We start from the raw sequence: 27074 nt of genomic DNA on the forward strand, positions 1-27074 counted from the left end.
TCTATATACAGATCCTATTGGTTCTGCTTCTCTGGAGAACCTTGACTAATACAGTAATATAGCACGATTTTGAAAAATCGAGTAAGGGATGGGAGTTTGGGGAGGGGCTTAGAAGAATGCGATTTATTGTGCTCAATCGCAGGGGGTGCAGATGTCTTATGAGCTCTTTTGCCCTTTAATTGGCTGGGGCCATAATGAATTTGTATTCTCCTTGCTGCCCGGGGACTTCTTTAGTCACCACACCTCCATTTTCTTCCTTTTTTCCTAGTTCCATTTAATTTAATTTAATTTAAATTCAATTACATGCACCTCCCTAATAAGTTTATAGAAGTGTTGATAAGATTTCATAAAGAGCCACCATTGGGGAACACATGACATAACTTACAAAAACTTTTTGTTATTGTTTTTGGAAGAAGAACTGGGTGAAGGAAGTGGGCGTTCTAAGAGGAAAGATACGGATCTTGTGTTGCAACCTCTGTACTATTTCCTATTAGAAAGCTTTTCATTCTTGACATCTGCCATCCTTAGGTCTAGAATATTCTCGTATTCCATGGGGGGTTTTGAGAATCACATTCTTGAGAGAAATGCGCTTTCCTGATCGTTCCAGGAGCTCTCAGAACAATCCATATGGCTGGAATCTTGAGCACGGTTCGCGATAGTCCCCGGGAGAAATGAAGACCAGAGGAGGACCAGCAGCCAGAGGCAGACACGCTCTCCAGGAGACAAGTGAGCGGGGCTGGAGCCATGTTAGACCAGCCAAGGGTAGCCTCTGCATTAGAGCCTCAGTGACCATCCCAGGAAGAATGAAATGTAGAATCTATCCATTAATTGCAGTCAAAACACATTTCTGGAGTTGGATTTCAGCCACGCCCCCATGACTGTCCAGGAGATTCCTAGAGGGGCTGTCCATGTGCTGTGTTCGGTAGGGTTCACAGCAGACTACAACCGTCCTCGGAACTGTTGCTTCCTACCTCCCTGATTGCAACTTCCTAACTTGGAATGTGAGCCGTCTGCCCTAACGCATGGCTTGCAGTCAGGGGTCTCAGTTGCACGTGGCTCACAAAAGCAGATGTGCATAATAAATACCTTTATTTTTCGGTAACTGTAAGTATTGTTTTGAGTCCCCATCCACATAAATGGGAGAAATTTAACTGCTGCCGATTAAGGATTCCCATCTTTTACTCTGAGGCTCATGCCTAAGCTTGACAGCCCAAGGCCCCATCTCATCCCGGTGGCATCCCCCCTCAGGCATGCTCTGAAACATCTGTCTCTCGTCTGGTCGTTGGTTGTCCTTCTATGCAGCCCTTTATGGAGACACTTGGATTCCTATCCACATGGCCCCGCAGGTGTGGGGCTTTCCCTGATACTTGTGTGCCACTCTGGTCTCTTAGGAGTTATTCTCCTTCTTTCCAAGGCATTCTTTTGCAGAGTGTTTTTGTCTCCTTGTAGCTCTAGTCAGGAAACAGGCCCATTTGATTCGGGATCCCAGAAACCATCCGCAGGATCCCTGGGAACAAGTGAGGAGTTGGGTTTGTAACTTTCCCTTTGAACACTTACCCTCCCCTCAGAGGTTGGGAATGACTGGCTCAAACTCACAAAGAGCATCCTCCCAAGTCCTTTGTCTCTACCATGCATCTTTTGACATCCTTCCTATGAGCGCAGAGTGGGGCAAGGACCAATCCTGAGTGGGGAGGGAATTGCTGAGGGAAAAAGTGGTGTTGCAAAAATATCATATCGCATCACGGTTGAGAGTGGAACCGTGGGAACACAGAGAGTAGGTTGTCTCTAAAGAAAAGTTAGCCCAAGAAAACAAGGAAAAAGGGAAAGAACTGAGAGATGGATTGGAACACTAGTTTATCAGAAAACCGGTGACCATTCCTAGCTTTGGACCCTCCCCCTTAGGTTTGCTTCGTGGGAATTTTCACGAGTGAGGTATGTTGCTATTTTGCTACTTTATATATAATGATCAAAATATGCCAGATTTCTAACACATAAATGGATTTTGAAACTCAATAAATTTTCTAATACATGAATGAATGATAAAAAAAAAGCCAGGGACATAACTGGATATACGAAAGCAGCACAGGGTTAGATGAGCAGAAGGAGCTTCACAAACGTTACTATTTGAAAGATTAAAAGTTAATTTCAGGAATTCACAAAAGGAAAACATAAAAATAAATAAATAAAAAATAAATAAAAATTAATGTGATATTTTCTTTTGCTCAAGTGGTCGTCAATAATTCTGAGGACAAATATGTATAAATTAGAGAACTTATTTCATTAACAGGTCTCAGCCAGGCACTTAACTACTGAATGTTGACTCAGGGGGAAAAAAAAAAAGCCAACAAACAAGGCTGCAGAGCTGTGTTCAGGATACTGGACTTTAACTCTCTGACTGCAGATAATACTACTACAGCGAGCTGACCTGCAAGATGGATCTTTGAGATCAAAGGCTACAAATTATGATGTTTGCCTTTTAAGAAGTAAATGCTACTCTGACTTTCTTAGTTTGCACATTTCAACTGGAAGCCACAACATGGATTCATGGTATCTGCCTTGGTTTCTGTTCTTTGCCATTCTCTTCCTGGTTCCTGGCTTGGTAAGGAAACTGTGTTTGGAACACAACGAGAAAAATTGGGGGCCTATTGCCTGTGTGTTCATGTTTTTGCTTTTTAGGAATTTCAAGATGTGAATGACATGAGCGGGGCGAGCTGGGGCAGGCAGGGTCACGGGGTGAGAAGCAGCCCCGTCAGAGACAGAGTCAGGGACATGGACATAAAGTTATATATTTCTTTCAGTTTCATTTTTGTGTAACAAGTTTTCTCCTGATAAGGTAGAAAATGTGCAATTTGAAAAGCATTCCATTTTTTACTGCCGAGTGAAATGCATATTACTGTTGCGGTGCCGTAAGACATGAATGGTGGATGTCACAGGCAAAGCCAGAGCTTACGGTTTTGTAGCATGGGGTTTCTCGTCTGCCTCTTTGTCAGGTTAGACCAATCTTCCTACAGTGACAGGTAGTTTGTACCGTAGACCAACCCAAAGTTTTAAACCTAGGGGGTTAAAAACCAAAATGCCTAGGGGGAATTTTAGTTGTGATTTTAAAATAAGCTATTATATTGAGCTGATATTCTATGAACAGGACCTACAACATTGAGAACAAGAGATGCCATTTAAGACACATTATAACTGTAGTTATGAACAAATACTTGATAATTAAAAAAAATTTTTTAATGTTTATTTATTTTTAAGAGAGAGAGCATGAGCAGGGGAGGGGCAGAGGGAGAGGGAAACACAGAATCTGAAGCAGAGCTGTTAGCACAGAGCCCGATGCAGGGCTCGAACTCACAAACCATGAGATCATGACCTGAGCCGAAGTCAGACCCTTAACTGACTGAGCCACCCAGGCACCTCTTGATGACTTTTATCATTAGGCACATTAGCATTCCTCTCTGAGTGTGCCTACGTGTGGCTAATGTGTGAGACAAACAGGCACTTCTTCATATCAAGAAGAGTAACTATCCAACCAGTTCATTCCTACTGCTTGCCAAACAGTCCATATGATTCTGGTATTTAGATATGTAAGCTGTATTAACCTATTTTACAGATAGTCTGAGTTTCTGGAAGGTGAACTGACTTGCTTTGAATTGGTGGAACCAGGCATAAAACCCAGACCTGCTGCCTGCCAGTCCCATGAGCTTTCTCACTACACTCTAGACTTCCCTAAGAAATTTCTCAGGTTTAAGGGGTGCCTGGGTGGCTCAGTCGGTTAAGCATCTGACTTCAGCTCAGGTCATGATCTTACAGTTCGTGGGTTCGAGCCTTGTGTCAGCCTCTGTGCTGACAGCTCAAAGCCTGGAGCCTGCTTCAGATTCTGTGTCTCCCTCTTTCTCTCTGCTCCTCCCCTGCTTGTGCTCTCTTTCTCTCTCAAAAATCAATAAACATTTAAAAAAACTAAAAAAAAGAAATTTCTCAGGTTTACTTCATTTTTTCCATTGGGCATATAGTCTAGGTTTTTCATTTGGTCACTTGTAGAGAACCTATTTTCAGAAGTGTTATTTTTTTAATGTTTATTTTTGAGAGAGAGAGAGAGACAGACAGAGCAAGAGCGAGGGAGGGACAGAGAGAGAAGGAGACACAGAATCCGAAGCAGGCTCCAGGCTCTGAGCTGTCAGCCCAGAGCCCAATGCGGGGCTCGAACCCACAAACTGTGAGATCATGACCTGAGCCAAAATCAGACGCTTAACCGACTGAGCCACCCAGGCGCTCCTTAGTGTGTGCATGTTTTTTTTAACGTTTATTATATTTTTGAGAGAGAGAGTGCACACACCTGAGCAGGGAAGGGACAGAGTGACAGAGAGAGTCCCAAGCAGGCTCCACGCTGTCAGTGCAGTGCCTCATGTGGAGCTTGAACTCACAAACCATAAGATCATGACCTGAGCTGAAATCAAGAGTTAGACACTTAACTGACTAAGCCATCCAGACGCCCCTTAAAATTTTTTTTTAATTGCAAAGTATACCCATTGATTTTTTTTTTCTTAACATTTCTCAAGCAGTGTCTTGAGAAAAACGTGAAAGTAAACCATGATTGATGAGGTCTTCAATAAAGTTTCTTTATAAGGGGTTGTTATAAATTACAATAATATTTCAACAATGGGGATAAATTATTAGGTTTTTCAAACATTGCTCCATGAATCCTTCAGAGAATCATGTTTAAAGTGAACATTTATCTGAGGGCTGGAGTCTTACATGCTGCCTTCTTTTCAATCTGTGAAGTTAGTTCCTTGTTTCTTTCACCTTCAAATCCATATAACAGCCAATTTTATTTTTTACATGAGATAAGAAGACCCTTTCATCCAAAAATTATTTTAGACCTCAAATTAGCTGTCTTAGATATAAGCCAGAAATTATTAATATATTAATATTAAAGAACTCCCCTCCCTCTACAAATTACTAGATATAAATTGGAACCAAGAAGATCTTTTATGTCATGGGTGTCATAATAATGCCTTTTTTTTTTTTTTATGTGTTTGTTTCTCAGCCAACTCCGGAAAACTTTGGTGAGTCTATTTTGAGTTTTGTTCTAAGTTATAGTAAAAGAAAGTCGTGTGGATGATAGAACAACAGGACAGAATAACTTAGGACACATTTAATGCTAGGCACAATGCATAATTACGTATGCATAATTGTATAATTGCATTGAACTTTAGTCAAACACTGGCTTCTTTTGATTTATTGAGAACTGTTTTATTGTTCCTGTTCCAGGGTTCCACATACCCAGCAGAAAAACAGATGGTGATATAGGAAAATCCAAACACAATGACTCACATGAGACATCCCATAAATGCTTGCTATTACTACTTTTGCTATTTTGCATCAAATCAGGTGGACCCGATGTCCATCCTATTCTGTCGTACCCTTAGAGATTTGGCCCTATTATTCACTCCTTTGCAACTTACAAGAGTAATTCAAATTTAAATTAGGACTTTTGCTTGAGAGTTCCAAGATATGTTACTAGCAAAGGGATATATACATATGGGTAGATTGGGCTGGTTTGACCAGATTTAAACATTTGCTTCTCATTTAATCTAGTCATCTAGTCTAGTCTTTCAAATTCAGTTTAATATTATACAGAGTGACCAATTTCTTATTCCTGAAGTCATTTGACATTCAAGGGACATGGATAGGACAAAAGCATATATGCAAAAGCCCCATAGCCCCAAGCCTGGCTCATGGGAGGTTCTCAGTCAACCAGTCAATCAATCAATCAATCAATCAATGTATGTTGAATCAGAACCTAGTAGTCACTTACCTGATACAAAGAACTTTCCTTACTTTTAATTTGATAATTGATAAAGATTGTCGTCTTTCAAAACATAATGCTCAATGTGTTTTTCTCTTTCCTTTAGTTAAAGATGTAGATGGTGGAATTGATCAAGATATATTTGATATCAATGAAGGTTTGTAGATTTTCTTTTTTACATATTTTAGTAAGTAGAGGGTTTGAATCCAATTTGCTAACATGAATTTTTATCTTCCCTCTTAGATTTGGGGCTGGATCTATTTGAGGGAGACATCAGACTTGATGGGGTGAGTTGAAACAAAGCAAGGAAGAATCTTCTATTAACTACTGCAAATTAAAGTACAGAGTATATGAGAATGATTGGACAACATGGGCTTTGTTAAACCCAACTGTCTCTAGAGATACAGTATCATAGAGACAGATGTATTCAATAAATACATTATACCCTGAGGGACTTGCATAATAATGCCTTCATTATCCATTACTCAGATTTCTGTGTGGTTAAAGCCATCGTCACTCACTATGTATGCCTTGATCTTATTGGTCCGATGAATTTTCATTATTGGGACAATATGATGCTTTCATTTTTATTTTCATTTAAGTTTATGTATTTATTTTGAGAGAGAGCACAAGGGAACAGAGGAGGGGCAGAGGGAGAGGAAGAGAGAGAATCCCAAGCAGGTTCCACACTGTCAGCACAGAGCCCCGCACAGGGCTCGAACTCATGAACTGTGAAATCATGACTTGAGCCAAAACCAAGAGGCAGGTGCTTAACCAACTGAGCCACCCAGGTGCCCTGATGTTTTCATTTTTAAATAAAACCTCCCTGATTTAATCTAGTTGAGGCCAAATTAAACTGAATTTTTAAACATATCAATGAATCAGAATTTTTACTGTAAAAGATAGATTTTGTGACTTCTATCCTGACAGCTAAAGATAGTGTTGCCAAGTAAAGATCTTGCCAAATCTATGCATGAAGAGTATATGGCACATGGATGAGCATAGATTACTTACAGGTAGTTCTGCTGGGAACTTCAACTCAAGAAGCAGAGCTGCGGTGTCTCAGGTTTAGTCTTGGGCTTGTTCTTCTATCTGTACTCTTTCCCTCTGGATCTCACCTTGTCCAAGGGCTGTAAATGTCATGTCTATGCTGATGATTCTGAAGATGTGACTCTTATCCATCCCTTCTCCTGCACTCCAGACTTGTCTATCCAGGTGCCAACTGGTCAGTTCCATTTCCGCATTTATGAGGTGTCTCACATGTAAGGCGTTCTCAACTGGACACTGGGAAGGGGCAAAGAGGGAGAGAGAGAGAGAGAGAGGATCCCAAGCAGGCTTTGCACTGTCAATGCAGAGCACAACGTGGGGTTTGATCTCACGAACCATGAGATCATGACCTGAGCCGAAACTGAGAGTCAGATGCTTAACGGACTGAGCCACCCAGGAGCCCCGCAAAGTGGTCTTTGAAACCAGCAATGATATCGTTTCACTTCCGGGCTTGAAACTCTTCAACAGCTTCCTACTGCATGTAGAACAATAGCCAAACTTACCCACAGCCTTCAAGACCTTGCATAATTTAACTCCTGCCCACTGTCCTCCCATCTCCTCTCCTTCTCTCTTACTGCGTCTCTTTTCTCTCTTAACTCTTTAGGCTACTGGCCTCAAAACAGACTCAGAACATACCGAGTGTATTCGCCCCTCAGAACTGGCAGCCTTCCTCCACTACCTTTAAATTTATCCTGCTTAAAACTACTTATTTTCTTACATTTTAAATTTCATTTATTTCTAGATTAACTATTCATTGTTCCTTAGGTTTTTGCCTGATTCATTTAATTAACCCTTCACATTTATTTTTGACAGGCACAAGATAGAAATTCCATCATTGGAGAAAAATACAGATGGCCTCATACCATCCCATATGTTCTAGAAGATAGCTTGGGTTAGTATATACCTTGGAGAATCCATAACTGATGTATATTCCTGACAGAATATAATCACAGTATTTTCACGAGTAGGCTCTTATGGGCTTTCAGGATTTCTTTGTTGCTTTATGTGGCTATGGACAAATATTTACTTATAAAAATAAGCAAAATGAACAATGAAAAGAACCACAGTGCTTTTGTCTGAAATATTTGCTGAATTTTGACCAAGAAAGGGATTAACGCAACCAACATTTTTAAAAATTTTTTTTTTCAATGTTTTTTTATTTATTTTTGGGACAGAGAGAGACAGAGCATGAACGGGGGAGGGGCAGAGAGAGAGGGAGACACAGAATCAGAAACAGGCTCCAGGCTCTGAGCTGTCAGCCCAGAGCCCGACGCGGGGCTCGAACTCCCGGACCGCGAGATCGTGACCTGGCTGAAGTCGGACGCTTAACCAACTGCGCCACCCAGGCGCCCCAACGCAACCAACATTTATGGAGAGCCTACTTTGTGTTGGCTGCTGGGGACACAAAGATCAGGAAGGTAGTCTATCTGAAAGCAGCGGTTTCCTCTATGGTCAGGTTTTACGTATGAGTTGAAAACAAAAACAACCAGGGGCTCCTGGGTGGCTCAGCCAGCTGAGTGTCCGACTTCAGCTCAGGTCACAATCTTGCAGTTTGTAGGTTACAGCCTCACATCGGGCTTGCTGCTGTTGGTGCAGAGCCCGCTTCGGATCCTCTGCCCCTTCGCCCACAACACTCCCTCGCTGGCTCTCTCTCAAAAGTGAACAAACATTACATTAAAAAAAAACCCAAAATAAGCAAACATAAAACAACCAAACAAAACTTTAGGGACTGGCATTGGTTTGCCAAAATTTTATTTTGCCAAGCGAGGAACTTACCCAACAATAAGAACCCACTATCTTTATCATCATCTTTTCATAACATAAATAATATTTTAACACTAAAAAGTCAGAAGAATCCAATCCAAAACAAAAGACAGTATAGAAGAAATTTAATTGCAAAGGAAAACTCTAAATGTGGTCCTCATTTTATTTACGGTTTCAGTTGCCAGAATCATTTTAGCAACTGTTGTTTGGGAAACTCTTCTTTTCTTTTCTTTTTTTTAAGTTTATTTATTTGGGGAGGGAGGGAGAGAGAGAGAAAAAGAGAGAGAGGGAGAGCGAGCACACAAGCAGGAAGGAGCAGAGAGAGAGAATCCCAAGCAGGCTCTGAGCTGTCGGCTCAGAGCCCAACGTGGGGCTCAGTCTCACAACCGTGAGATCATGACCTAAGCCAAATCAAGAGTCAGATGCTTAGCCAAATGAGCCACTGAGGTGCCCCTGGAAAGTTTTCTTGAAGTTCATACATTTCAGTGGAGATTCAGATCGGCCAAAAGTTAATTACAATAGAACGGGATACATATTTTGCTTAATGACATGTTGAAAAGCTGTGGGAGCGCATTGCAGGGGCATGTGACTCAGCCTAGATGTAAAGGCATCAGGGGGCAGGTGACACTACGTAGCAGGGCTACCAGGACATTTATGCAAGTTGTACATGGTACCTAGGCGCCTGGGAAGGGGGAAGTGGGACTGAAATCAGGTTTGCATTTCGTTCATCAAGAGGCATTTGTTTCTTTGCATGAAGTGCTATTTACTACCTGCCACGTCGAGACTTGCAGCATCTGCCCAGACGAAGTGTTCCTTTGTAATAATCCGCAGAAAGGCGTCATGCGGGCCAGCACGGCTTCTGATAGCAAGGGAAGGGTGCTCCAGGCAGATGGACCACTATGCGCAAGGGCATGGGGAAAGGGTAAACCCTTAACTGGAATTTTGGTTGGAAATGGGGAGTTAGTGAGGTTGAACAGGTAGGCAGAATCTAGTTTGGACAGACTTGAGTGTTTCCCACATTAAAGAACTTGGTGTGCATACTGATGGTGACATGGAACCTCTAGAAGTTTTAATGTGGGTGTGAGATTGCGATCAAGCTAGTTGCCGTAGAGAAGATGTATCATTAGTGGGGGGGGGGAGGAAAAGAGATCAAATAAGGAATCTATAGAAGAAATTTAGGGAACGATTGAGAGTTTCTGAACTAAGTCTCTCTCAGCGAGGATAGACAAGAACGGACAATTCTAAGACAGCCTTAGGAAGCAATTGTTAGATTTAGTGATTGACTGCAAGAAAAGGGATCGAGGTAAAGAGATGCTGGTGCCCAGGATTCAGTCTTAGGCAACTGAGTGCATGGTAGTGCCTGTAACAAGAACAGGGAATATGTCTGAAAGAGGGTGGGATACAGAAGTGTGGTGGAAATTGTCATGCAGAGTTCGAAATGTATCAGGCCCACTGTGGTGGAGAGATCATACGAAGTGTTGGTGTACAGACTAATCATTCAGGATAGAGAGAGATTTGGGTGTTCTTAGGCTGTGGGAGGTGGTTGAAGCCACTGGTGCGATGAGCCCCTTGCACGGTGCCCTGCATATAACACGTACTCCTTAGATAGATGGAGCGTATGGAGTGGCCCAAGAAGATTGTATTGAGTGAGAAGATGGCCAAGATTGGAATTCAGCTTGGGAGAACAACTTTCTGGAATTGATATAGACAGAGGATCTGTTAGAAGTGACTGAGAAGGGAGGACTGGCCAGAAACATAGATGAAAAACCAAGAGGAGGTAGAAAAAGCCAAGGCCAGAGGTGGGATTAGAAACTATAATGTGGAGGGGCGCCTGGGTGGCGCAGTCGGTCAAGCGTCCGACTTCAGCCAGGTCACGATCTCGCGGTCCGGGAGTTCGAGCCCCGCGTCGGGCTCTGGGCTGATGGCTCGGAGCCTGGAGCCTGTTTCTGATTCTGTGTCTCCCTCTCTCTCTGCCCCTCCCCCGTTCATGCTCTGTCTCTCTCTCTGTCCCCAAAAAAATAAATAAACGTTGAAAAAAAAAAAAAAAAAAAAAAAAAAAAAGAAACTATAATGTGGAAGGGAAAGATAGTCACTGACTTTAGGAATGGGGGGGAAATCTGAATGCCTTTAAATATTTATAACATTTTTTGGTCTTAATATTTTGATTAAAATATAAAAATTCTTTTATTTTCAAATTATTTATAAAAATTAGAAAAATTGTTCTCCTAAGGTGTTCTATGAAATACCAGTTAGCTTTAAATTTCATTGTATCTCTTGGCTACTTCTGCCCTGAATTTTAACCAAAGCTATTGTAACTTTATGAGCTTTATGTACCTGTTTTTACACATTATAAAACAACATAGTGAATGCCTTGAGGCCCAGAACTATTTTTCATCTTGCAAATCTGAGGATTAGCATAATCTCTGACATTTTATAGGCAGTTAATACATCTTTTTAAAACTAAATTGATAAACTGGGGTGACTAGCTAGCTCAGTTGGTAGAACGTGTGACTCTTTTTTTTTTTTTTTGATGTTTATTTATTTTTGAGAGAGACAGAGCGTGAGTGGGAGAAGGGCAGAGAGAGAGGGAGGGAGACACAGAATCTGAAACAGGCTTCAGGCTCTGAGCTGTCAGCACAGAGCCTGATGCAGGGCTCAAACTCGGGAATGGTGAGATCATGATCTAGGCTGAAGTCAGTCGCTTAACCAACTGAGCCACCCAGTTTCCTTGAGCATGTGACTCTTGATCTGAAGGATGTGAGTTTGAGCCCCACGGTGGGCATAGAGTTTACTAAAAAAAAAAAAAAAAATATATATATATATATATATATATATATATATAAATTGATAAACATATACGAATCAAACATGTCAGGTAAAAAAAATTCAGTCCACATCTTACCATCCAAACTGTGTACATTTTTATATGGGTATAACTATAGTGTTTTAAAATTTTTTTAGAGGCACTGGGTGACTCAGTTAAGCGTCTGACTTCAGCTCAGGCCACGGTCTCATGGTTTGTGGGTTTGAGCCCTGTATCAGGCTCCGCACTGACTATGCAGAATGGGATTCTCTCTCTCTCCCTCTCTTTTTGCCCCTCCAACTTCTCTCTCAAAATAAATAAACTTAAAAAATTGTTAAGTTGTTTTGCTTCATTTTTTATTCTATTTATTTATTTATTTATTTATTTAAGAGTAAACTCTATGCCCAACGTGGGGCGTGAACTCATGACCCAGAGATCAAGTCACATTCTCCACCGACTGAACCAGCCAGGAGCCCCCGTTTTAAATTTTTTAATCTGCTTTTTTCAATTGATATTACAGCATTATTTTGTGCTAGTTTTATAACATGATTAAACCCCAAATTTTTAGGTCATTTTTTTAATTCCATGATTTTGATTCTTTCTCATTTGGAAAATGCTTTACCCCTGTTTAGTATTGTCGCATTGAACTTACTCTCTATGCTTAAAGTGAGAAGAGGATTTCCTCATATTTCTGAAATGTATACCATCTTGAAATGACTCTGACTGAGGAAATCACTAAGCAAAGCCACCCTTACAGGTAGCAAAAGTAAATACCTATGAAGGGTTAGTAAATACCTATGAAGGGTTTACTGGAAGTGACTTCGGGCTCTCCAGAAATCGCTCTTAACCAACATATTCAATTCTGCTTTAGTCTTTTTGCTTACATTCCGGGTGTTACCTGGCTGTTAGATGCAGCTTTTCTGGAAGGGGTGACTCTTGGGGCAGCCATGGATAGCTTCCTGTGAATAAGTGATCATTCCTTGCCTGGGTGTCAGACTTGGCGTGTGTGGGGCAGGTAGAGAGCAGACAGGGTAAAAGGAGGGGGGATGGAAATGAAAATCAAGGTGCTAGAAACCTGAAAGGGCTAAAGAGAAAAATAATCCTGAGCAGCTGCTTGCTTAATTCGTAGGCTTATCTAGGACCTGCTTTAGCCTTCAGAGCCTGGGGATTTACATAACATGATCCCACGGGGCGCCTGGGTGGCGCAGTCGGTTAAGCGTCTGACTTCAGCCAGGTCACGATCTCGCGGTCCGGGAGTTCGAACCCCGCATCAGGCTCTGGGCTGATGGCTCAGAGCCTGGAGCCTGTTTCCGATTCTGTGTCTCCCTCTCTCTCTGCCCCTCCCCCGTTCATGCTCTGTCTCTCTCTGTCCCAAAAATAAATAAACGTTGAAAAAAAAAATTAAAAAAAAAAAATAACATGATCCCGGGGTGGGGGTGGGGGTGGGGGTGGGGGTGGGGGTGGGGGGGGGCTCCTGCATCTATGAGTCAAAGATAATTAGCCTTTGGTAATGAAGGCACACAGTAAATGAAGAGCTTATCTTGGTAGAGGGCTATATCCCTTTCACAAAACTTTCACATATGTTTCCTTATTTGACTCTCAATTCAATGAAGGGTAAAAACTATTCTCGTGGGGTGCCTGGGTGGCTCAGTCGGTTAAGCGTCCGACTTCGGCTCAGGTCATGATCTAACGGTCTGTGAGTTTGAGGCCCGCGTTGGTCTCTGTGCTGACAGCTCAGAGCCTGGAGCCTGCTTCGGATTCTGTGTCTGCCTCTCTCTGCCCCTTCCCGACTCCGCTCTGTCACTCCCTGTCTCTCAAAGATAAAAAAAAAAAAATTTAAAAAAAAAAAGCTATCCTCATTAAACTTTGATAAAAGGCCGAGACCTGCATGCTCCTTTTACAGTCTGTCCTTAAAACAGGCTTGTGGTGGTGGGTATCATCATGTCTTATTGTAAGGAAGTGTTAGATTTGAGATAAGAATGCAAACATGATATTTATAGCACAGAAAATCCAGAAACACTTTAAATATCTGACAATAGGAAGTTACTTGTATATGTTACAGGCATATAAGGTAGCCATTAAAATGATAAAAAGAACACCTGATAAAGCTTTTAATGATATACTATTTAGTGAAACACATAGTTTATAAAATATGTAGACTGATTGGTATTTTCTAAAAAATATGTGTATATTGTGAGTATATAACATACAAGCAAGAAGCTTGATGAGAGTGGCTGATTATTTCTGAAGTGATAAGATTTTATAATTTCCTTCTTTTTGTTTATCTGCATTTTCTAACTTACTTGCAATGAACATGTTTTATTTGTGTGGTATTATAAAAGGTGGAATTCTGGGTGCCTCATATAAATTCATATGGATTTTAGGGCCCCCTATGTGAGTCCTGCTCTTGATCCTCACCGAAACAGAGGACCTTCCTACTAATTGTTTTCAAAAGTGCAATGGTCATGTAAGAAGGGAGGAAGGAAATGAACATTCGATAAATGCTCAATTTACTTGGAACTGCCCCTCTGCTTTCTCCTATCCTCACATTATCTCCTGAAAAGTTGATTTTATTTTATTAAAAAAAATTTTTTTAATGTTTATTTTATTTTATTTTTTATTTTTGAGACAGAGAGAGAGAGAGAGAGAGCATGAACAAGGGAGGGTCAGAGAAAGAGGGAGACACAGAATCTGAAACAGGCTCCAGGCTCTGAGCTGTCAGCACAGAGCCGACGTGGCGCTCGAACTCATGAACCGCAAGGTCATGACCTGAGCCGAAGTCAGACGCTTAACCGACACCCCTTATTTTATTTGACTTTTAAGTTTATTTATTTATTTTGAGAGAGACAGAGACAGCGTGAGTCGGGGAGGGGCAGAGAGAGAGAGAGAGAGAAAATCCCAAGCAGGCTCCACACTGCCAGCTGCCATCACAGAGCCCAATGTGGGGCTTGAATTCACTAACCTTAAGATCATGACCTGAGCTGAAACCAACAGTCCAACACCTAACTGGCTGAGTCTGATGCTTAACTTTGCGCCTGCAAAGTTGATTTTATTTCCCCACTTAGCTGATAATTTTAGAAAACTCTGAAGGTGAAATGAATTGGCAAAGGTTACGCATCAAAAGTGATGAGGATGGGAAAGAACTTAGGCGTCTCTGGCTCAGAGTCCAAGTGCTTTCCACTTGGCCACACTGTCTCCCACTTCCCAGGAACCACCATCCTTCCCGGGAACCCCTTCCTCCGGGGTTGCCCTCCAAGCTTCTTTTCCTGAATGTCTTTGTTGCTTTCATGCCTCTGCCTTTTTTGAAACAATGGTTAACTTTAATTTGGGTCCTGAACTCACTTGAGAATCTTATGAACAGTTTCCCCAGGAAATGCACTTTGCAGATATAGGTATAGACAGCTACAGATGAGATATAAATACATAGGTGATATATAGATGATATAGATACAGAATAGATACAGATGATAGAAGTACAGATATGGATGCTGCACCTACCATTCCGGAATATTCCTGGACTCCCATCTCAAGGTCCTCAAATTACAAGCTCTGCTGTGAGGCTTTAAATACATACTGTAGCTTCTCAGATGAAGCATGTGACAGTGATGGTTCACTCTGGCTGCCTGTGATCCAAGGTATTTGTGCTCTGAGGTAAGGGTATGGTTTTTGTTGTTGTTGTTCAGTAACGCACCTCTAGTGGTTCCAAAGAAACAAATATGGGGCAAAATCAAGGATCTGAAGAAGAACCAAATACTTGCATATGATACATACTTAATTGGGACTGAATACTAAATTTGGTAAAAATAAAACACTAAACATTCAGGAAGGGACTAACTCATGATAAACAATGTAATGCATAGCCCATTTCCATGGTGAATCGTTCAACGGTGATAATGTTCATGAGTGTCTTTTTTGTTGGTTTTCTTCCTTCAGAAATGAATGCTAAGGGAGTTATCCTTAACGCATTTGAACGCTATCGCCTAAAAACATGCATTGACTTCAAGCCTTGGACTGGAGAAGCTAACTATATATCAGTGTTCAAGGGCAGTGGGTAAGGTGGAAAGTTTGTCTTCTAAGGGTTCAAATGCCAACCATTGCAAGTATGGCCTGTCACAACAATTGCCCTAGTCCCTGACCTTGAGGGTGGGTGGGGGCTTCCTTAGCTGTTTGCTGGAGCCTAAAAGACAAACTACATCTAGTTTCTCTAGCCATACAAATAATATTTTCACACATGCAACCAGACTACCCACATTAAGACAAGGAGGGTGGGATTGCATGCCATCCAGCCCATAACTTAAGGAACTTCAACCATTCGTAGTTTACATAGTTTTTATTTCCCTCTTTCAGTAAAACGCGTGTACACACGTGTATTTCAATTTATTTTCTTTTTCTTTCTCTTTCTCTTTTTTTAAAGGCTTTGGATATTTTTTATTTGATTGTGTAATTCAAAACATGTAGCACTAAATTGTGCCAGGCATTATTTTAAGAGTTTTCTAAGTATTAACTAATTTAGTCTTCAGAGCTAACCTGCAACATAGGTTCTGGTTTTCTCTCCCATTTTACCGATGAAGAAATGGACTCAGCCAGAGGAATGGCTAAGTCCTGAGTCCATGCTCTTTTTTTTTTTTTAATATAATTTATTGTCAAGCTGGCTAACATGCGTTGTATATAGTGTGATCTTGGTTTTGGGGGTAGATTTCCCGTATTTCAATTTATTTTAACCTAACTACACTTACTGCTTGAGTTACACTGAGTATTATTTGCCTGGGGCTTGGCAATTCCATGTGGTTGCTACACCTATAAAACTTTATGAGTGGTCATCAACATACCAAGGACCATGTGAAAAACTTGGACATTGCTAGAAAAAATCAGGACTCGGTTGATCGGGAGATGCCTTGCTCCCGTGTAATATTTGGTGGCAGGACCGCTTCTCCAAAAATCATGTGATCTGTGAGGTTATGAGAGGGAGGCAGTGTCTTGATAAAAGAGTGAAGGATGTAGGTGGGTTAAAGGAGAGGACCGGGCACTGGGGATTGTGCCCCGAGGCCTCAGCCTGCATGGTGAGAACACCCTCTCCCCCTGTCCCGTGAACTCTCCTGTAAGCTGCTGGTCTTCAGTGGGCAACATGCATGTTGGGAAGCAAGAACTCTCCATCGGGGAGAACTGTGACCGAATAGCGACAGTTCAACACGAGTTCCTCCACGCCCTGGGGTTCTGGCATGAGCAGTCTCGTTCCGATCGGGATGACTACGTCATGATAATGTGGGACAGGATTCTGTCAGGTACATTTCTTTCGTTTTCTTACATTTTGGGCCACAAACTGAATTTCTAAGCATGTGCTATCTCCTGCCGACCGTTAATAATGGGAAAACTGAAGTGATGCTTTACTTCACGTGCATGAGTTCACGTGCCTGAAGGTTGTTGGGGCACTGATACCACAGACCCCTGGTGCATTGGAGCTGGACGAGATCTAAGAAACTGGCGTTTCCCAAAACACATTTTTAGGGAGTGCTGTCCCACAAAATGCTCCCAGATGTGTGCGGAAAGAGATCCGCAGTCCAATTAGTTTGGGAAATCCTAGGTTAAAATACATTAAACTTGAGTTACTGATACCGCTTTACTGTTCAGAGTCTCCGTTAGAGTAACACATATTGTAAATCTCCAAATACGAAGCATTTCCCGAACTGACTTGATTATCGCCTTTCTTTTCTTTTCTTTTCTTTTCTTTTCTTTTCTTTTCTTTTCTTTTATTTTATTTTTTTGAGTATTTGTGTTTATTGTTCTATGGAGCCCATACTGGGAAACACTGCAGCAATTGATGAGCCGGAACTTTTTGGGACTTTCTATTCCAAGTCAGAAATGTCTTAATAACATTGTACAACTGAAGCTCATGTTTTCCACAAGGGCGCTTAGTGTCCCCATCTGTCCTGCCTGCAGAGGGTACGGTGGAGGGAGTGGTATTGCTGTCGTATGAGGCATTGTGGGGGCTGCTCGGTACTGAGACCCCTGAACATCACAGCTCAGTGATATTGCTGTCTGGTGATCTCAACTGGGGTAAGGCACAGCAGCGGACTACAAGATTTCTGGAGCAAGACAAGTGCTTAGCTTCAATCCATCATCTCGCTCTTTAAGATTCCCTGGGTCTTACTTTGACAGAAACTTCTGTCCAGATTTGATAACACATCTATAAGCTTTGGAGATCAGTTCCACCTCACTGTTTCCCCTAAATCATCCCATTTCAAGTTGCAACCAGACGCTCATCAGTGTGATGCTAAACAACCAGGTATCTTCTCTGAATGTATTCGTTTTAAAAAACTTGCACACGTGTTCCAGTAACCGTGAAATCCCTGAGTACGTCAGTTCTTTCTAAGGACTCTTGCCTGTATTATCATTCCAAGGTCCCTTCCCACCACACTTCCCAACGTCCTCTTACCTCCACCTCCATCTGCTTTGGATGCCCCCACCCTCCCACGAGCACCTGCCAATGACCTTGACTGTGTCAATAACACCTTTTAGAATCTACCTTTCTAATAGAAGCTCTTAGAGCCTTACACTAAATGCTAATGTCCAATCTTGGGCAGTGATGGAAGCCTAGAGTAAGATAAGCTAAATTTTGTGAACATCGAGTAATTAAAGATCTTTTTAAATTTGACATTTAGGCAGAGAGCACAATTTTAACACCTACGATGACCAAGAATCAGACTCCTTGAATGTTCCCTATGATTACACGTCAGTAATGCACTACAGTAAGACGGCTTTCCAAAATGGAACAGAACCAACAATTGTAACACGAATCTCAGACTTCATGGATGTGATCGGCCAGCGAATGGATTTCAGCGACTATGATCTCTTAAAGTTGAATCGACTGTATAATTGCTGTATGTGGCAGGTTCTTTGAAATGTTTTCTGTGTCTCTCTACCATGGAGGGGAAAATGACGTGCCGTGCCATTTTGTCGAGCATTGCTGGCTTTTCTGCAATTATGGTTAGATAATTGATAATTATAGTTTTTATAGTTGAAGTTTGATATTAAAAAAAATAACAAACGTATAAACCTCCAAATCCCAATCCATGCCTGGGAAGCAATATTTTTCTTCTTAGAAGTTCTGGCCGTTAGCTCTACAAACAAATTGGGTCCTATAGTAACATGCGCCATGTCGATTTTCAAAGAAGGAGCCATCATATCAATGGGATTTTATAATCTGGGTTGCTGTTTAAAAATCTGGGTAACGAGAAGAGTGTAGACTCACGTTCCAGAATCAGCGAGGTGTTCCCTTTAACGCCATCCTGGCATTCCCAGTACTTCCATGACAGTTTTTATTACCTGGATTATCACGTTGTAGGAGTGTCGATAACTGTGTGTGTGTGTGTGTGTGTGTGTGTGTGTGTGTGTGGTTTGTTTGTTTGTTTGTTTTTGCTTTTGTAGCCTCTTCCTTGAGCTTTCTGGACTCGTGCAACTTTGAACTGGAAAACGTGTGCGGTATGATTCAAAGTTCAGGTGACAGTGCTGACTGGCAACGGACTTCCCAGGTCCCCAGGGGCCCAGAGAGCGATCACTCCAACATGGGCCAGTGCAAAGGTAACAGGAGTGAGATACTTCTAGATTTTACACTTGGTGGCTCCAGTCTTTTCCTTGGCCGTGAAAGACTGGGATTTTGTCTCTAATTTCTATCTGAACTATTAATGATAACCCATTCAGTTGCTACTACGGAAACAGTTCTGTGCCTTGTAAGGACATGGTTCATTTCTTTGCTTTTACTCTCTGACTTGTCTTTCTGTGAGTCAGAATTGGGCTCTGTGAAGCCTCTCTACCTATACGTGCCCACAGCAGGAGGGGACAGTATCTCCCGGAAAGACTCTTATCTACAGGGCAGTGGGGTGGTTTTCTCAAAGCTTGCCAGATACAAGCTTGCAGTCAACGGCACAATGTTGTGAATTAATCACTTTCAGAATTCCAGCTGGTTGTGATTACATGCTCCTGTTACAAGAATCCTTAAAATGAAGAGTCAAAGTACAATTGATTTAATTTTTTTCAGATGAGTATCTTTTTCCATAATAATTTTGTTTTAAATTAAATAGTCATTTATTTGGCTACAAGTACTCAATTTTTATTTATTTGCTCACTTCTGGCAATAAAGATGTAAAACTAGACTTCAAAACTTAGGGTCATTGCATGAGAGCTCAGCCAGTCTAGGCAGTGGTTGAGGTCCCTAACAGCAAAAAGTGTTTTTCTTTTTCTTTTTCTTTCTTGGAGGATGGTGGGGTGGGGTGGGGGGGGACGGCGGAGAAGACAGATGTTAAGGGTACAAACTTGCAATCAGTAATAATAAGCCCTGGAAGTCTAATGCACAGTGTAGTGACTATAGACAGGAATATTATATGCTAATCATTATTAACAACTAGAACTTAATTATTCTTTTTTTTTTTTTTAATTTTTTTCAACGTTTTTATTTATTTTTGGGACAGAGAGAGACAGAGCATGAACGGCGGAGGGGCAGAGAGAGAGGGAGACACAGAATTGGAAACAGGCTCCGGGCTCCGAGCCCTCAGCCCAGAGCCTGACGCGGGGCTCGAACTCACGGACCGCGAGATCGTGACCTGGCTGAAGTCGGACGCTTAACCGACTGCGCCACCCAGGCGCCCTAGAACTTAATTATTCTTACAACAAAAAAGGGATAATAATTATGTGACATGTTAGGGGTTGTTAATTATTGCTATAGTAGCAGTCATCTTATAATATATAAATGTGTCAAATTAACATCTTGTACACCTTAAATTTGCACCATGCTATATGTCAAATATACATCAATAAAGATACAATTTTCTTTTAAAATGCAGATTAGGGGGCACTTGGGTGGCTCAGTGGGTTAAGTGTCTGACTCTTGATTTCAGCTCAGGTTGTGATCTCACCATTTGTGGGATCAAGCCCTGCATTGGGCTCTACTCTGACAGCATGAGCCTGCTTGGGATTCTCTCTCCCTCTCTCTCTGCCCCTCCCACACTCATGCTCACACTCTTTTTGTCTCTCTCTCAAAATAAATAAACACTAAAAATAAAATAAAATGCAGGGGCACCTGGGTGGTTCAGTTGGTTAAGCGTCTGACTTCAGCTTGGGTCATGATCTCACAGTTTGTGGGTTCGAGCCTCACATCAGGCTCTGTGCTGACCACTTGCTCAGAGCCTGGAGCCTGCTTCAGATACTGTGTCTCCTTCTCGCTCTCTGCCCCTCGCCCCCTTGAGCTCTGTCTCTGTCTCTCAAAAAATAAATAAAAATGTTAAAAAATAAAATAAAATAAAATAAAATAAAATGCAGATTTGGATAGTGGGTAGTGGTCCTCCATAGGCCAGAGGAAGGAGAAAAGAAAGGAGAGAGGGAGAAAGAGAGAGAGAGAGAGAGAGAGAGAGAGAAAGAGACTAGACGAAGTAGGTGACACTTTTTTCTGATTTTGAAAGCTATAGTATGGAAAAAAGGTGGCCTAATGTCTCTTTTAGAAACTGCCTGCTCCTGGAGCTGCATTTAAATGCCCAATATAGTGTTTTACACACAGCGGGTACTGAGGGGAACTACTGTGCCCACAAGACGTGCATTCCTATATCTAGTATCTGTTTTCTCTCAATTCTGCTTTTGTTTTCATAACAGGTTCTGGTTTCTTCATGCATTTCAACAGTAGCTCTGTAAGTGTGGGGGCCACAGCAGTACTGGAAAGTAGAACATTCTACCCTAAAAGAGGATTTCAGTGCTTGCAGTTTTATTTATATAACAGTGGAAGTGAAAACGACCAACTGAACATCTACATCAGGGAGTATTCTGCAGACAACGTGAATGGTACTCTAACGCTTGTGGAAGAAATAAAAGGTACAATATTGACATTCTTATTGTCTGAGTCCAGATAAGGCCATCTTAATTCTTTAAGTCTCTAGCACTGAGGAGGTCCGTTCTTGGCTAGTGATACAAATATAATGAAAACTAGGCAAAATGGGAAGAATTACTGAATGTAAAGGAATTGTGGGATGAACGAGGAAGGAACTGGCCTCAGGCAGGACTGGACCTGTCCCTGAACATGGTTGGAGACCTCTCATGTTATGTCAGATGGGCCCGGTCCACAAAACTGGTGCTTTGGGTATTTTACTTCCCAGCTTACAGTTAATCAAATGTGCCATTAGCCTGGAAAAGGGACACTTCCTCTAATTTCTAGCTTGAAAAAAAAAAAAACAGTGAAGAATTCTAATTGTTATGATTTGGGTTAAGTGCAACTTCTAGAGTAATTCCTGAGCGAAGAGAAAGCAACACTCATTCCAATCATGTGGCAGAGAGATGGGTCATGTTGACCAACTTTAAAAGCAGATGGTTAAGAAATTTCAGGAAGGGAGGGGCCGTGGGCTGCCAACTCTATCACTGTCTCTCCACATATTGACCACTTGGTTTGAATGAATTGAGTAAAACCTATTATAAAATCGATTTACATTATGCTATGTGTCATACCATTTTCCTCCCATTTAACAATGGGAAACAGTCTGCAACACAGATGATACTTTCTTTTGTGAACACCTACAATAGGGTCTTAATATCATTTTATATAAACATATACATATATGTGTATATCACATGCTGTACATATATAACATAATTATATATACTGTACAATTCCATATATAACTCACATATATATATACACATTATATATAGTATATATTTAATCCTTTCCATTAACAATCTGTGGGTGGGTGTTATCACTAACAATCAATAGCACAAAGGGTACTTAAGAAACTTGCTTATGAGAAAGAATTTAACAGAATTTAAATGAACAGTACTGATAGTAATGAAGTGGAATCTCTTGCGGAAGATTTTTGTTCAATCCAGAGTCTATCCATGGACAATAGCATTTTCTGTAATTTGGATATATCTGTCTTATTTTCACATAATTGTGCTTCACATTAAGTGCCAGTACGTTTAAGTTTGAAGTCATCGTGTGAACTACCAGTTCGACATGAATTCCTGAGCTGTTTTCTCTACTTGGGGGCTTCTGAAATTTTTTAAATGTATCGCTCCTTATTTGGGCATGTGATGTAAGAAAATAAGACAAGATAACATAGCCTGTGCTGCTAGCTAAGGGTAGGGGATGATAGCGAAGGGGGAAGTATGCACCGGGGAGAAGGCTGATGCTATCAAATACTAAATATTTATAATGTTGAGTCACTGGTAAATGATCTAAGGACTCAATTGTGGGTGTGGGCTTTCTAGGGTTGGGTGGATTTCTGTGTAATACTGCCAAAACACTGGCTGAAAGTTGGGCATGTGAAGGAAGTATTTCAAACTATAAATACGTTAAATAAGGCTTTGGTTCAGTATCCCAGGAATCCTGGGCACAGTGTAGATATCAGTTTTAACTAACATATAATGGGAGACAACTCCTATATAGGGCATGGAATACTCATAAGTTAGATGTTGGTGTTTGCTTACCCTTCGCTGGACACAGGTGACTACCTGAGAAACAAGCAGATAAACATCCAGATATTCCAGGGAGCAGTTTGACCCCACAGAAATGCCTTGAAGTGAATGGGCTTGGGCTGGAGAAGTGAGAAAAACACACTGCAGACCTGTAGGAACCAATAGCTCTAGGATGATAATCTGTCCTGCGAAGGTTAAAACTCTAATGTTGATTTGCACATGATTCGTAGTCCTTTGTCTTCTTTGAAATAATAATGTCTCTTTTGCAGATATACCCATTGGAAGCTGGCAACTTTACCATGTGACATTGAAAGTGACCAACAAATTTAGAGTGGTGTTTGGAGGGGTCAGAGGCACTGGTGCATCATTGGGTGGCCTGTCTCTTGATGACATCAATCTTTCAGAAACACAGTGCCCTCATCATATCTGGCATATAAAGAATTTCACACAGATTATTGGCAGCTCGAATGAAACTATATATAGCCCCCCATTTTATTCTTCTAAAGGTTATGCCTTCCAGATTCAGTTGAATCTGAATCATTCAACTAACGCAGGAATATATTTCCACTTGATCTCTGGAGCCAATGATGATCAATTACAATGGCCATGTCCTTGGCAACAAGCCACGATGACACTCTTGGATCAAAATCCTGACATTCGACAGCGTATGTCCAACCAGCGGAGTATAACTACAGACCCATTTATGACCACCGGTTCGTGACTTATTTCCTTTACTGCTAATACACGGTCATTTGTCTAGGAGGGATGGACAATTTGGGAATGAGAGACTGCACAGTCAGGTACTTAGGGATTTCTGAGCCCCAGATTTTAGGAACACAAGACATTGAAGGGAAGGGCTTCAGCAGGTGTGGACAGAGTACCCCAGGCAGGCCACTGTGAAGAATGTCAAGAGGCAATGTCTCTGAAAAATAGAGAAGACACTGACTATTCCTGGCAATTGATCATACCTGAATTCCAGTTGTCCAAGGAGTGTTGGTTTTGCAGTCTGGCATGCCTCGGTTAAAATCCAAGGTTTGCTTCTCATTAGCTATGTGATGTTGATTAAATAGTCTTTTGGAGCCTCAGTTTCCTCAGCAGTAAAACTGGGGCAGTAATAGTAACCACCCCTCGCCACTGGGACTGTCAGACAAAATTCAGCTCTTGTAGAAGGGGATGGTTTCTGATGAGAGGAAAGATGTTGAGCTCCTGGAGTGTTGGGAAGGCTGTGAGAATGGATCATAATTTCTTACTAAAGAATTCTGGAGAGCTCGCCAATGGTGACATCATTCCCCATCTTTTCAGTCTCAAAAAGGAACAGCTCCCAGAAGGCAAGATCACATTTCTAATTTTAATAATCCTTTGCCTTCTGGGAGCCTAATAAAAAATGAAATTATGGCAAGGTGACTATTATTGCCAAATCTGAATTCTATATATGAAAAAAAAAATGTACCTATATGACATAGGAAAAAAAAAACATTAATTTGTTAGGAAAAAAAAAATATTCACAAAGAGGATTGTAGGAACTTGATGCTCAGATTTCTTCACTTTTTTTTTCCCAAAGCATTTTTGCCTGAATGACATTGAAAATGGCTCAAAGTTGGGTGGGTCATCACCTTTCCCCAGAAGCAGTGCTTCTCACTGTCTTCTAGAAGGACTTTGCTGTTAGGTGAATAATTCAGTTAATGAGATGAATTGTTCTATGTTAATATTCAAAACTCTCTCCGGACACCTGGCTGGCTCAGTCGGTAGAGCATGTGACTCTTAATCTCGTGGTCATGAGTTTGAACCCCACATTGTAGAGATTACTTAAAAAATACAATTAAAAAAAACCTCTCTCAGAAACGTATTGATTCAACTTAGTTAAAAGGACCACCTATGACTCGAGGCCACTGAGAAATGATTTTAATGGGGAGGGAGTTTCTATACTGGTCAGGAAGTATAGGTGTGACACCGCATCTAGGAAACTTTTGGTATCTCTCCACTCAGATTCCAGAATGTGCTCCTCCTTACTAGGCAATCTCATTTTCTTTAGGACAGTATAAATGAACAAGCTTCAGTGACTTGCCAGAGAATACATCACAGGTCAATAGCATCATTTAATTATTTTGAGCTCTATCCTAATTGCGTTTCACATTGCCCGTTCTTTCCTACCACAAAAAGCTATGATGATGCTAAACACAATCCATTAATATAAATTGCTTTTTCAGATAATGGAAACTATTTTTGGGACAGGCCATCCAAAGTGGGATTAGTGGCTTTTTTCCCTAATGGAACGGAGTTTAGAAGAGGTATGGGCTTTGGAACCGCTGCCTTTATAACCTACAAGAGGCTGAAAAGCAGAGATTTTATAAAAGGAGATGATGTTTATATCCTACTGACCGTGGAAGGTATGTCAGCAAAAATAGTTTTATACAAGCTATTTTTGTTGTTGTTGTCGTGGCCATTGATTATTGACTGCGTTCTTCTGGGTTCCATTTTTAGGTATAGGAGTAAATGGGCATGAGTGGGAGGTTTTTTTTCTGGCATAAATTATTAACAATAGGAAAGTAATTTAAATAAAAACAGTGACCATTCCAGGATAAAGAATTTAATTACCACTACATGGAGCAATGGAAAATTAGGACAGAAATTTTCTCTAGAAACAAGTTAAAGTATAGCTACTATACCCTAAATTATACTCTAAGATTCCAGAAATAGAAATATCACACAAGCACATGAAATGAAACTGGAAATGAACTGTCTCTATTGTGTCTTTCAAATATATATTCATACATATATATATATATGAGCACACAAATGTATATTTTATGTATCATATATAAGCATACACATATATATTTTGTCAGTAATAGCATTAATCTATTGTCTTTTAAATTTCTTACCCGCGGCAGCTAGTAAATACATTTTTCAGGAATACTGGTGGTTTCCGTGTTTCATGTAGCACAATTTTAAGTCATTTACTATTAAAGACCCTCTTACAGCTCTGTAAATCAGAATCTTGTTTGTGATGAAAGGTGGTGCAATTAAAATCCATGAAATATTTTTTTAGTTTATTTAAGAGAGAGAGCGCGTGAGCATAAGCAGGGAGAGGGGCACAGAGAGAGGGAAAGAGAGAATTCCAAGCTGGCTCCACACTCAGCATGGAGCCCAATGCAGGGCTTTATCTCACGACTGCGAGATTCATGAGCTGAGCTGGTACCAAGAGTTGGATAGTAGAGGCACCTGGGTGGTTCTGTCAGTTGAGCGTCTGACTCTTGATTTTGGCTCAGGTCATGATCTCACAGTTGTGAGAATGTGGAGACTCTTGGTTTTCTCTCTCTCTCCCTCTCTCTGCCCCACCCCTGCCCACATGAGTACTCTCTAAATAAATAAATAAATAAATAAATAAACAAACATTAAAAAAAAAAAAGAAGAGTTGGATGCTTAACTGACTGAGCCACTCAGCTGCCCCAAAACCCATGAAATTTTTATGTCAGTGCCAATTAGAGTAAATCTAGATGATACTTCTTGGAAAAAATTATTCAAGAATAACTTTCCTGCAGGGTGTCTAGCTGGCTCAGTTGGTAGAGCATACAACGCTCGATCTTGGAGTTGTAAGTTCAAGCCCCATGTTGGATATAGAGGTTACTTAAAAATAAAATCTTTTAGGGGCACCTCTGGGTGGCTGAGTTGGTTGAGCTTCCAACTTTGGCTCAGGTCATGATCTCACGGTTTGTGAGTTCGAGCCCTGTATCAGGTTTGCTGCTGTGGGCACAGAGCCCACTTCAGATCCTCTGTCCTCCTCTCTTTCTGTCCCTCTGCCACTTACACTCTCTCAAAAATAAATTAACATTAAAAAAATAAAATCTTTGGGGTGCCTGGGTGGCTCAGTCGGTTGGGCATCTGACTTCAGGTCAGGTCATGATCTCACGGTTCATGAGTTCAAGCCCCACGTCAGGCTCTGTGCTAACAGCTCGGAGCCTGGAACCTGCTTTGGATTCTGTGTCTCCCTCTGCCCCTCCCCCACTAGCACTCTGTCTCTCAAAAAAATGAATAAATGTTAAAAAATAAATAAATAAAGTCATTAAAAATTAAAAAAAAAAAGAATAACTTTGTTGAGGGACAAACAACTGCTACTTTTATGTAGCAGAGAAAAAGTCACATGTTCATCACCTCGGTTCAACACTGTTTGGATGAGAAGCAATAGAAAACACTACAAGCATCAGAGCC

The 27074-nt window shown here is 41.1% G+C and overlaps 1 protein-coding gene across 1 annotated transcript in view; it reads left to right on the top strand.

Moving 5' to 3' along the window:
• The first annotated feature begins 2192 nt into the window (after window positions 1-2192).
• Window positions 2193-27074, top strand: part of MEP1B (meprin A subunit beta) — a 28409-nt gene continuing 3527 nt past the window's right edge. Inside the window, exons 1-12 of the mRNA XM_023241859.2 lie at window positions 2193-2599; window positions 5042-5060; window positions 5910-5960; window positions 6047-6090; window positions 7664-7742; window positions 15351-15468; window positions 16521-16699; window positions 18077-18295; window positions 18843-18995; window positions 21057-21272; window positions 23135-23578; window positions 25073-25252. Of these exons, the coding sequence (XP_023097627.2) occupies window positions 2537-2599; window positions 5042-5060; window positions 5910-5960; window positions 6047-6090; window positions 7664-7742; window positions 15351-15468; window positions 16521-16699; window positions 18077-18295; window positions 18843-18995; window positions 21057-21272; window positions 23135-23578; window positions 25073-25252 (1765 nt within the window). The 5' untranslated portion in view covers window positions 2193-2536. The remainder of the gene's footprint in view (window positions 2600-5041; window positions 5061-5909; window positions 5961-6046; window positions 6091-7663; window positions 7743-15350; window positions 15469-16520; window positions 16700-18076; window positions 18296-18842; window positions 18996-21056; window positions 21273-23134; window positions 23579-25072; window positions 25253-27074) is intronic.

Source organism: Felis catus, chromosome D3 (assembly GCF_018350175.1).
Source record: "Felis catus isolate Fca126 chromosome D3, F.catus_Fca126_mat1.0, whole genome shotgun sequence".
In the NCBI taxonomy this organism is placed as follows: Eukaryota; Metazoa; Chordata; class Mammalia; order Carnivora; family Felidae; genus Felis; species Felis catus.